The sequence below is a fragment of the Coregonus lavaretus genome (genome assembly GCF_964263955.1).
Source record: "Coregonus lavaretus genome assembly, contig: HAP1_SCAFFOLD_369, whole genome shotgun sequence".
In the NCBI taxonomy this organism is placed as follows: Eukaryota; Metazoa; Chordata; class Actinopteri; order Salmoniformes; family Salmonidae; genus Coregonus; species Coregonus lavaretus.
Window position 1 is genome coordinate 215,530 of NW_028159531.1, and position 12,614 is coordinate 228,143.

Consider the following 12,614-nt stretch of genomic DNA (forward strand, 5'->3'; position numbering starts at 1 on the left):
ATAGATGGGTAGAATGTGGCTTTAGAGGGAGCCTTATCAGAAAGCCTTTCATGTTGCTGAACTGACAAATAAAAGTCAAACAGCCTTTCAGAGTAATATTCATTAATAATATGTTTTTTTCAATCGCTCTGACGTTGTGGAGAGGACACTGTGTACACAGCTGTTTGGCTGTGTCTCACGTCCTCCACTGCATCTGGGAAACGAATAGCTGCCAAGCCAACCATAAAGGAAACAGTGACAGCTGACACAAATGTACCTTTCCAACAAGCAACAGTATCAGAGATACTGTATATCCACAGAAGCCTGTGAACTCTACCAGAAAATTAATATTGAACTAGTCCGATATTTAATTGTTATAGATATGGCCGGTATACAAACACACATTTGATAACGCTAGTACACACTTAGAAAAGAGGGTTCGTCAAGTGTTCTTTGGTTAGGGTAATGGTGTTAAGTGGAACCATAATGACTCAACGACCCCTTTAATGATTATTGGCCTCCACCCACACCTGAGAAGCTGGGACAGCTCTGACTGGTTGTGGTGACCGTGGCTAACTCTCCCATGAATTAGCTCCCAAGGATACTACTAGACTCAATGGTGTTGTATGAGTGACAGCCCCTCACTCCAGGTGGGAGCTGAGGGGTAATGTTTTCCCAGTGACAGAATAAAGAGAAAGTAGAAAAGATAGAGAGAGTTTTATATGGAGTTGAGAGGACTGTATGACAGGATGCCAGAGACACCAACATGCAGAGATCAAGTCACTGAGAGATATGATGTAAGAGAATACTTTATCACACAGGGCATCAGAAAATACTGGAAAATATTGCACCTTTTGACAATTCTTCCATGTGTCCGAACCCCCTGCAACCCCAATCCTCTCCTGTTTAATGTGGCTTTTTAAATCACACACACAGTGGGGATAATTGAATTAAGTCACTAATAGAGACAGGGAGTTATCACTGTCTCCAAAAGCAGATGATCTGATTTGTTTATATCCCTGGCCTGTGCATAAGGGCTGAAGAAACCACTCTGAAAGTTACTGGATTTAAATAGATGACTATTCAGTGCTGCAGACAGTGCTGTGTATGTGTGACATATTTCATCTTTCGTTCTGTGGTTTCTCTGCCCTTTGTCATCCATTCTGATTGAGTTTGCAGATTAGGTTATATAACATAACTGGTTCACGTTCATTATGTTTGATTCATATAGCAGAGGACACGGCCATCTGAATTACATGATCAAAACATAGATAAGAAAGATAAGCAGCTAAAAAAAAAGAAATCAAATCAAATAATAACAAGCATTCAGTTTTGTCTGTACCTGTTGGAATAATGTCATAGCACATCATCTAGCTATTATTACCAGAATCCACAAATTATTTTCCCTTCTGACCCTAGATTGGCATATCTCACCATTTGACTGCAACAAGTGTAATTCTCCCTGACTACTGACATTACAAGCACTATGACAGTCAGTGTAGCATTAGAGACCTCTACAACAGTATGACTGGTAAAGCTCTCTGTAATGATGCTGTCTCTGTAGGAAGACACAGGCTTTCAGCTGCTTGATTATGTTTGAGAATACATTTTACATTCAGATGAAGAACATTATTAATTATTGACTCATGAGACGGCATTTCAGAGTTGTTACTTAGTTCACTGATTCTTAGTTACTGAATGTCAACATGCTGCCCAGACAGGCTCTTAAGATGATAAGAAAAGAGGGAAAACGAGTTCAAATACAATATTGAAGCCAATTGGCTGAAAAGATCAGGCATGAAATTATGTTTTTCACAGTCTGAATCGCTTAGGGGAAACGTTGTGGTTCTGCTTCAACTGATCAGCAACCACTGTGCACAAACTCAACTGCTTCACTCTTCATTCATTCTTATTTTTTTCTTCTTGGGTCTGAGAGGCAGTGCTCATTGGCTTTGATGTCATCTGGTAATTAATTCACGATTAACAAGGTTCCGGCTGACAGAGTTTGATTGAACAAAAAGGCCAAGGCTTAACTTCCTGAGAAGTGGATGAGATGATGTTGTAATTGGAACCAATTTGGATAGAGGCACAGAGAGGAAAGGCAACTTCCACTCGACACTTACCTCTAGTCCCTTTGTATGCTGAAGTGAGTAGCACAGCCAATGAGGTTTACTTTTTTAGGAAATATTAATTATTCTGCTGCTGTTAGCAGTGGTTTGATGATCTCCCCTTCACCACTATTCCTGATGAATTTTAGTGATTCAAATGAATAATTCACCACATTCCCAAAAAAATTATGTTCCAGGCCTCCAATCTCACCTCCTCTGGAACATTTTTAATAAATTAATACAATTTACAGGAACTTCCTTCGGAATGGGAATCAGCCGATGATTCACAATGACCCTAGGCACCCCAAATCTCTGGGTGGTCTGTTTTTAACCAATTGTAAATTAAATATTTTTCATATTGAGTTCCTCATGGAAAGCTTTCAAAAGTTGCATAGTCATTTTATTTAAACATGTTTCTCTGACTAAAAGCTCTGCTGTGTGAGAGCCGGGTGATGATGATGATAATTTGGACAAAGAGACAGACCAACAGGCAGACAGACAGACAGACAGACAGACAGGCAGGCAGGCAGACAGACAGACAGACAGGTAGACAGGCAGGCAGGCAGACAGACAGACAGACAGACAGACAGACAGACAGACAGACAGACAGACAGACAGACAGACAGACAGACAGACAGACAGACAGACAGACAGACAGGCAGGCAGGCAGGCAGGCAGGCAGGCAGGCAGGCAGGCAGGCAGGCAGGCAGGCAGGCAGGCAGGCAGGCAGGCAGGCAGGCAGGCAGGCAGGCAGGCAGGCAGGCAGGCAGGCAGGCAGGCAGGCAGGCAGGCAGGCAGGCAGGCAGGCAGACAGGCAGACAGACAGACAGGCCTGGTTTGGAACTATAAGAACTGGGGACGTTGGTCCCAGATGGCACAGGAACCCTGGCTGTCTCAGTGACTCTTCCAAGACACCTCCTCCACTCAGGAATGAAACGCTCATTACTGCCCCAGGCCAGGCTCTACACAGCTGCCCCATTACAACCAGGGTGTGCTGGACAGAGACACGATGTGTGTGTATGTGTGTGTGTCTCCTGGTCATCAGCATTGAGACACACTATGGAGTAAGGAGCTGCTCTGACACACACGGTACCCAACACTGTCACTCACACTCCACTACAGAGGAAACTCATTCTGTTACATGGCCTTTTAAGGGTCCTCTGTCTCTGTGGCTGAACGTCATGGACCAGCAGGTAATTATAACAATATGCTCTATTCAGTATTCCAGAGACACTCAACACTATGTGTGTGTGTGTGTGTGTGTGTCTTGTATGTTGTAAATATACTATAAGTTATATTGTATATCTGTGGAGCGCGTGCCTGTCTCTGAGCAGGAGTGACTGTGTTCTGTCTCTAAGGGTGGTTGGTGGGTGGGTTATAAGCACGGGGCTGGGCTTCTTTTCTTCACAGCTCCCTCAGTGGCTAAGTGCCTTTCCAGGTTCTGACACGATGGGGCATTACGATGGTGTAAATGAGAGTGGACAGGTATTAAATGCCATGTCTGTCACACCTGTTTTAGGCAGCAGCTTGCGATGGCCTTCTCTCTTGTCCTCACCCAGCCTTATTTACAGGAGAGGCATCTGGACCATGGGTAGAGGGGGAGCTCAGGTGGCCACACTGATCATCTCTCTCTCTCTCTCTCTCTCTCTCTCTCTCTCTCTCTCTCTCTCTCTCTCTCTCTCTCTCTCTCTCTCTCTGTCTCTCTCGCTCTCGATAGTTTTCTTGATCGTCTCTCTCCATCTCTCTGACACACACACACGCGCGCGAGCACACACACAGGGTCATCACCCGGGGCACTGTGGGGACGTTGAGGGTGAATGCCAGTGTATTGTGTTGGCTAAACATCCCAGAGCATGTCACACAGTTCCCCTGACACCCCTCCCCCCATTTCCCCAGAGGGATGCAGCTCTGTGTCCTTATGTCCCCATGTCTCTGAGACCACAGTCTGGCTGGAGCCACAGCCATGTGCTGCTGGATCTGAAGGAGGACATGTTATGTGACTCACAGCTGTAGTCATTTAGCATATAAAATAGTGTGTCTGTGTCACGCCTTTCTCAAAATCCATATGAAAACATGTTGATATTAAGATGGCTGGAGCCAGGTCTAGTCTATAATGGCATGGGTGATATGTGGACCTCAGTAGGGCAGATAGGGCTCTTGTTCTGTGAGAAATGTGACTTTGGATGTGAGAAATATGCTCTTTATTCAACCATGATGATTAATTATAATGGAATGCATATACAGTATAGTGCACAATGACTAAACACTTTGGTCACACAACCATCAGTGCTAGTCTCTGATACCTAGGAGGGTTCTGGGGAGAGTCCTCTTCAGACAGACAACTCTCCCAACAAATCACGAGGTTTGCTAAGGCAGGGCTTAAAATGTGGGCGGGAGCTGTGCTCATGTTTAGCTAGGGCAACAAGCGGATACGGCAGTGACGTCACCGGTGTCGCGCATCCCATTTCCAACTCGTTCTCTATGTCCCAACTCACGCCGGAACTTCTACAGACGCGTATGCAGGAAAATTGGTACATTGTGGGAGGCAACCCGTCTGTCTAGAGAGACTATTGTCATGCTACACATTCAAGGTCTGCTGAGATTTGTCTGATTTCACTCCCACACAACAATTTCTCTGTTATTTAATAAAAGAAAAAAGTGACTCAGTGGAGTCTCATACAGTGAAAGCTGTAAAACTTCAGAGCAGACCAATACCTATATTCACCAAATGTTGTGACAGATATTCACACTGACAATTATCTCTCCTCTTAGCCCAGTGCACAGGTGGAGTGGTGTGAAGAGGATCCCCACGAGCACTGTGCGTGTGTCTCAGTCAGAGTAAAACTGAGGTGGTCTCTGGACAACATGAGGACTCCAGAGGAACTTATGACAACAAACTGTGTTTTTCTCCTCTTAGCCTGTGTTTCCATTAATTGTTTCACTGCGCATAACTTAATTAGCAGTTGTTAAAATAACACGTGCACTGCACAGTTTGCATTAGCATAGCTATGATAATTATATGGAGTGAATGTGAGGACAGCTATTGTGAGGATTTTAGCCCTTTGCTGCCCTACTCCTCACTTAGCTCTGCCTGTTTGCTAGGTGCAATTCCACGACAGGTTGGCCCAAAGATATTTATGATGTTTTGGATCTTCCTGAAATAAAACCATATAAAGGCCCTTTGGGGGAAGGATGTTTTGAACACCTTTGAAGTCTAAATCCAAAATTATTATTGAGAAATAATTGATTAGAATTGGGAAATGTGTGACACTACAACGATGAGTCTGTATATGCTACAAAGTCAGTCTTGGTGTCATTTGAAATATGAGTAGTGTTTAGACTAAGAATAGCTAAATGTCTTTACATTCATTTATCCAAAACATCATAAATATCTTTGGGCCAATCTGGTGTGGAAATGCAAATTCAACATACACTATATATACAAAAGTATGTGGACACCCCTTCAATTGAGTGGATTCGGCTATTTCAGCCACACCCGTTGCTGACAGCTGTATAAAATCGAGCACACCGCCATGCAATTTCCATAGACAAACATTGGCAGTAAAATGGCCTTACTGAAAATCTCAGTGACTTTCAACATGGCACCATCATAGGATGCCACCTTTCCAACAAGTCAGTTTATAAAAATTTCGGCCCTGCTAGAGCTGTCCCGGTCAACTGTAAGTGCTGTTATTGTGAAGTGGAAATGTCTAGGAGCAACAACGCTCAGCCGTGAAGTGGTAGGCCACACAAGCTCACAGAACGTGTTGCAACACTCACTACAGAGTTCCAAACTGCCTCTGGAAGCAACCAGCACAAGAACTGTTCGTCGGGAGCTTCATGAAATGGATTTCCATGGCCAAGCAGCCGCACACAAGCCTAAGATCACCATGCGCAATGGGAAGCGTCAGCTGGAGAGGTGTAAAGCTTGCCGCCAACGGACTCTGGAGCAGTGGAAACGCGTTCTCTGGAGTACTGAATTACGCTTCACCATCTGGCAGTCCGACGGATGAATCTGAGTTTGGCGGATGCCAGGAGAACGCTACCTGCCCCAATGCACAGTGCCAACTGTAAAGTTTCATGGAGGAGGAATAATGGACTTGGGCTGTTTTTCATGGTTCGGGCTAGGCCCCTTAGTTCTAGTGAAGGGAAATCTTAATGCTACAGCATAGAATTACATTCTAGACGATTCTGTGCTTCCAACTTTGTGGCAACAATTTTGGGGAAGGCCCTTTCCTGTTTCAGCATGACAATGCCCCCATGCACAAAGTGAGGTCCATACAGAAATGGTTTGTCGAGATCAGTGTGGAATAACTTGACTGGCCTGCACAGAGCCCTGACCTCAACCCCATCAAACACCTTTGGGATGAATTGGAACACCGACTGCGAGCCAGGCCTAATCGCCCAACATCAGTGCCCGACCATAACTAATGCTCTTGTGGCTGAATGGAAGCAAGTCCCCTCAGCAATGTTCCAACATCTAGTGTAAAGCCTTCCCAGAAGAGTGGAGGCTGTTATAGCAGCAAAGGGTGGACCAACTCCATATTAATGCCCATGGTTTTGGAATAAGATGTTCGACGAGCAGGTGTCCACGTGTAGTGTATATTCATCCAAAGACCCATCACCATGCCCTTATTCTGAACTATAGATTCATAGAGTTATATTTGGGTGGTGTATGAGGGCAGCAGCAGGTCTCCAGGTGCAGTGATCTAGCTCTAGCTCTTTCCTCTGATAAACAGCAAACACTTCTCATCAAAGAAACATTCCTGCCAGGTATGCGCTCTCTGAAGCACCACTTGGCTTGTCGTGTAAGTACTAATCAAGGGAACACTCATTGGATCAGCGTGATACACTGCAACTCATTGATATAAGCTATGATCGGGGGGATTATGACCTTTGTTAGTGTTCGCATAACGTCACCATAATGTTCCCAGCTTGACAGGCCCAAGGGGGATGGTGACACATGACGCGGAACTTACCACCAGTGAAAGAAGAGACCATTTCCTCTTTGACTAAACCACTTCCTGTACTAATATTGCTGATACATGGCATACAGGGACAGAGTTCGGGTTGACCCCCAGAAATAGCTCTGTGGCACAACACTTTGAAATGGAATCCAGTGGTGTATCCTGACGTTTTTTTTAATTTATTTATTTTATTTCACCTTTATTTAACCAGGTAAGCCAGTTGAGAACAAGTTCTCATTTACAACTGCGACCTGGCCAAGATAAAGCAAAGCAGTGCGATAAAAAAACAACAACACAGAGTTACATATGGGGTAAAACAAAACATAAAGTCAAAAATACAACAGAAAATATATATACAGTGTGTGCAAATGTAGCAAGTTATTGAGGTAAGGCAATAAATAGGCCATAGTGCAGAAATAGTTACAATTTCGTATAACATTGGAATGATAGGTGTGCAAAAGATGATGTGCAAATAGAGATACTGGGGTGCAAATTAGCAAAATAAAAAACAATATGGGGATGAGGTAGTTGGGTGGGCTAATTTCAGAAAGGCTGTGTACAGGTGCAGTGATCGGTAAGCTGCTCTGACAACTGACGCTTAAAGTTAGTGAGGGAGATAAGAGTCTCCAGCTTCAGATATTTTTGCAGTTCGTTCCAGTCATTGGCAGCAGAGAACTGGAAGGAATGGCGGCCAAAGGAGATGTTGGCTTTGGGGATGACCAGTGAAATATACCTGCTGGAGCGCAGACTACGGGTGGGTGTTGCTATGGTGACCAGTGAGCTAAGATAAGACAGGGATTTGCCTAGCAGTGATTTATAGATGACCTGGAGCCAGTGGGTTTGGCGACGAATATGTAGTGAGGGCCAGCCAACAAGAGCGTACAGGTCACAATGGTGGGTAGTATATGGGGCTTTGGTGACAAAACGGATGGCACTGTGATAGACTACATCCAATTTGCTGAGTAGAGTGTTGGAGGCTATTTTGTAAATGACATCGCCGAAGTCAAGGATCGGTAGGATAGTCAGTTTTACGAGGGCATGTTTGGCAGCATGAGTGAAGGAGGCTTTGTTGCGAAATAGGAAGCAGATTCTAGATCTAACTTTTGATTGGAGATGCTTAATGTGAGTCTGGAAGGAGAGTTTACAGTCTAACCAGACACCTAGGTATTTGTAGTTGTCCACATACTCTAGGTCAGACCCGCCGAGAGTAGTGATTCTAGTCGGGTGGGCGGGTGCAAGCAGCGTTCGGTTGAAGAGCATGCATTTAGTTTTACTAGTGTTTAAGAGCAGTTGGAGGCTACGGAAGGAGTGTTGTATGGCGTTGAAGCTCGTTTGGAGGTTTGTTAACACAGTGTCCAATGAAGGGCCAGATGTATACAAAATGGTGTCGTCCGCATAGAGGTGGATCCAAGCGTCACCAGCAGCAAGAGCGACATCATTGATATACACAGAGAATAGAGTCGGCCCGAGAATTGAACCCTGTGGCACCCCCATAGAGACGGCCAGAGGTCCAGACAACAGGCCCTCCGATTTGACACATTGAACTCTATCTGAGAAGTAGTTGGTGAACCAGGCGAGGCAGTCATTAGAGAAACCAAGGCTATTTAGTCTGCCAATAAGAATGCGGTGGTTGACAGAGTCGAAAGCCTTGGCCAGGTCGATGAAGACGGCTGCACAGTACTGTCTATTATCGATCGCGTTTATAATATCATTTAGGACCTTGAGCGTGGCTGAGGTGCACCCCTGACCAGCTCGGAAACCGGATTGCATAGCGGAGAAGGTACGGTGGAATTCGAAATGGTCGGTGATCTGTTTGTTAACTTGGCTTTCAAATACTTTCGAAAGGCAGGGCAGGATGGATATAGGTCTATAACAGTCACTGACAGCTGACCACAAGACCCATGACACACAAGCCCCCACAAAGACAACTCTGGGTTCATCTTCAACAACCAACCCAGACTGAATTACATGGCATTAGGTGGACATATGTGGGTGTATATTTTAGCAGCATCAATGAGACAACCAGAGCACTATGATAAAGACACATGACCACAGTCTCTGGTGGGTGAGACAGTATCCTAACTGTCACGAACGCTTTCATTACACAACTCACCATCCTTCACATTATTTTAGTTGAGGAGCACATGGAATCTGGGATTTCATAGGCCTAATGATGATATCTGCCCATACGTTAGCATCAGTCACATAGTTTTCCAACAACTCAGGGCTATGAACCTTACTGATGGAAGTACAGTACGTAGCTATGAGCTATATATGGGAAATCCAGGTTGTTCGGAGTCAAGCTATGTGACTGACGTAACAACAGCTGTTAATGTACACGTCAGCCTTTCTGGAGTTAATGTATCAGCCCTTCTGCTTGATGCACTGCCACACACTGGGAGGTTTTCTAATATGTCAATGTCAGGGAGTTAAATGTTTCCCTCTCAGATCCCATCAGCAGGCTAATGAGAGGGACAGGCTGACAGTGCTAGCTAGGGAGGAGACATGGTTTATTCATCTAGCTATTGCAGCACAAGCCAAGATGGAGGAGAAACTTCAGTCTCATTCGGTTAACTGTAACATTTCGATTTTATTAGAGGTGGAAAAACCCAACTACAACAACAAATAGGTCACCCACCATATTTGTTTATATTAGCATATACATTTATTGTATAGTTTTACTATATTGGCTTATGTACATTACATTTACATTCATGAAAACACAGAGAACATCAGTGGGACAATTCCAGGGTTTGTATGAAGCGTATCCATCAATCTCCGGCGGCATGAATAAGGGCCCTATCCTGATCCCCAAAGGCCTGTCCTCCTCCTCCTCCTCCTCCTCCTCCTCCTCCTCCTCCCCCTCAGGACTCAGGAGGACACTCCCACAGGAAGGTCAGGGGACAGTCTTGCATCTGGCAGCTGTAGACAGTGTCGAAACAACCAATCTGCTCCTCTGTGAAAGTGTTTCTCCAGTCACCGATTTTACCTGCAAAAAGAACTTCATTATTATGGCCAATCTCTCTCCACAGCACTGTGAGTGCAGGGGAGGCCTATGGCATTGTTCTATCCTTCTGACGCTGACTGACACATAACTCTAGTCAGGATTGTACTCCTGTTGAGCAAGGGAGCCTCACCTTTCCTCATGAATTTGCCTTTGTTGTGGTCCATGATCTCCTGTGGGATCAGAGTGTAGTTCACCATGGCATTGTCTCTCATGCTGCTGAAGCTGCAGTGTCTTAGGGAGCTGGTTAATTCCTTGCCCACCAGGGGGCTCTGCAGGAAAGAGCTGATCCTCTCAATCGAGCCTCGCAGGTCCTGAGGAAGGTCAATGCTCTCTCTTATTATAGATATGGACAAAGAGGGTTGTTTTCACAAGAGGCTGAATCGATCCTCTATGTCTAGTCTATCCACAATATTTGTGGAATACTAAGAGATCAAACGCTCATTAAGTTGGATACAGTGAATATCTACAATGCAAGCAATTATTTTTCCTAAAACAATGTTCATGCAGTATTTGATGTGCACCTATTCTCCAAGAATAAATCCTAATGTCACTTAAAATAGCATCTCACAAAGGTCTATTTATAATCTATGATTAATATTTTAATGTCTCTGATTTAACCAAAAAATGTGTTATTTCATAGTTTTGATGTCTTCACTATAATTCTACAATGTAGAAATAGTGAAAATAAAGAAAAACCCTTGAATGAGTAGGTGTTCTAAAACCTTTGACTGGTAGTGTATGTCTGAAGGCTAGCCTATTTATGTAGTCAACACAACCTTAGAGACTCATGAGACTGCTGTGATACAAGTGTTGTGTTTTGATGTCCTTAAATGGACATGTCTACAATATGGTTAGTGGTGACAACTTCTATGAGGAAGAGCCTCATTTACTGAAGTTTTACTGCAGAGAATGTAATGGGTTGTTTGCTGAGCAATTTATGACAACAACAATAAATAGCAGACAGTAATAGACAATAGCTCTCTTACCAGCCACATCTCCTCATAGGAGATATAAAGAAAATGTGCCAAGACTCCTGCTTGACTGGTCCAGCCTTTCACATGATCGAACCAGGACCCATAACTCACTGTAAAAATGGTCAACATTGGATTAAATCTGACTGTTAACAGGAGGATTAAATCCCAGAACTGCCCAAGGTACAAATCATTAAGTGTCAACTCACCTGTACCCTCTAGAAAACCATCCAGAAACTCATCAAATGAGTTGGGCTCTGGGAGGAACTTGGCCATTTTATGGAAGTGGTAATATGACACAGCAACATCTTTGGGGTTTCTGGCGACATAGATTACCTAAGAGATGGGGTGGAGAGAGTGTCACTAACTGTCAACATATCATTTCCATAGAGTTGCTTTACAAAATAGGAAATGTCTCACAGCATTGAGAATAGTATTTTCAACATAACCACATCTTACCTTAGCTTTGGAACCCTGGAGGGCAGAGGCCAGCAGGTGGTAGGGCAGGTGAGTGGTGATGATTCGGGGGCCCTGGGAGGCCCCCAGCACCTTTGCACAGTAATGCTGTTCCAGCCAGGGGGCTCGGGCCCAGTTGGGCACAGTTTTGGAGAGTTGTGGGTCCCCTCTGTTTTTCACAAGAGTGACCACTTCCTGCATCCAGGTAGTCCCTTTAACCAGAGATCACAGAGAGAAAGAAAGAAAGAAGAGAGAGAGTTAAAGAGAGAGCGAGAGAGAGAGTGAGAGAGAGAACTATATACCTAATACCTCTTTCTTCATTGAACCCCTCCCTAAACCAGTACAAGTTCAATAAAGACAGGTGGTCTGAGAGAAGTGTATCCTGAAAACAATTCATCAATGACAAGTAAAACCAACAGTAACAATACAATAACCTACTATAGTCTGTACATATGCAGTTATTAAAGCCCTGACTGTCTGCTTCAACTGCAAAGTGTGTGAAAGAGGGAGAAGTACTGTAGTTGGCTATTGTTGCAGCATGTCTAATGTGTTGTGACACCGAGCAGGTGTGTGACAGCTGTCCTTTCCTCACCTGATTTGGGGTAGGTGGCAATGACTGTGTCCCTGTCCTGGAACTGGAAGTGGAGGGCATAGTTCAGGGAGTCCTGGGTGTGAATGTGCCCAGGGAATGAGATGTGATGGAAGGTCTCTGTCACGTCCAGCCTGGCCATGTCTGTCCGTCTGCCTGCCTGTCTGCCTGTCTGCTTGTCTACTTAACTGCCTGTCTGCCTGTCTGGCTGTCGGTCTGCCTGTCTGTCTCTCTGTCTGTTCGTCTGACTGACTATCTGTGAGGAGGGAAGTATGAAATGCTCTGGCTTGCTACAGACCTTAAATAGCCAACCAACAAGATACAACAGGAACTGTAAGAGGAACTCATGGGAGAAAAGCTGAGTGGGTGACCTTAATGTTGTCTGCATGGAGGGGAATCTCCCAGGAGGTACTGTAGCTATGGGAATTACCACTGAGTAAAATGATCTGCACTGCCTGTACATAGAAACTGTCTCTGAGCCTGGTGGTCTGGGTCTTAAAGCTGGAATCCCTAGTTTCTACATCAATTTTTGGACTT

The 12,614-nt window shown here is 44.6% G+C and overlaps 1 protein-coding gene across 1 annotated transcript; it reads right to left on the reverse strand.

The window, feature by feature from the left end:
• Positions 1-9,626: 9,626 nt before the first annotated feature.
• On the reverse strand, positions 9,627-12,323 carry LOC311122754 (sulfotransferase 2B1-like). The gene is made up of 6 exons (XM_084197079.1): positions 12,081-12,323; positions 11,492-11,700; positions 11,242-11,368; positions 11,048-11,145; positions 10,192-10,372; positions 9,627-10,043 (listed from the first exon to the last, which is right to left on the reverse strand). Exons 1-6 carry the CDS (start codon positions 12,217-12,219, stop codon positions 9,919-9,921), a joined length of 879 nt encoding a protein of 292 aa, XP_084053205.1. The 5' UTR covers positions 12,220-12,323; the 3' UTR covers positions 9,627-9,918.
• Between the last annotated feature and the right edge of the window lie 291 nt (positions 12,324-12,614).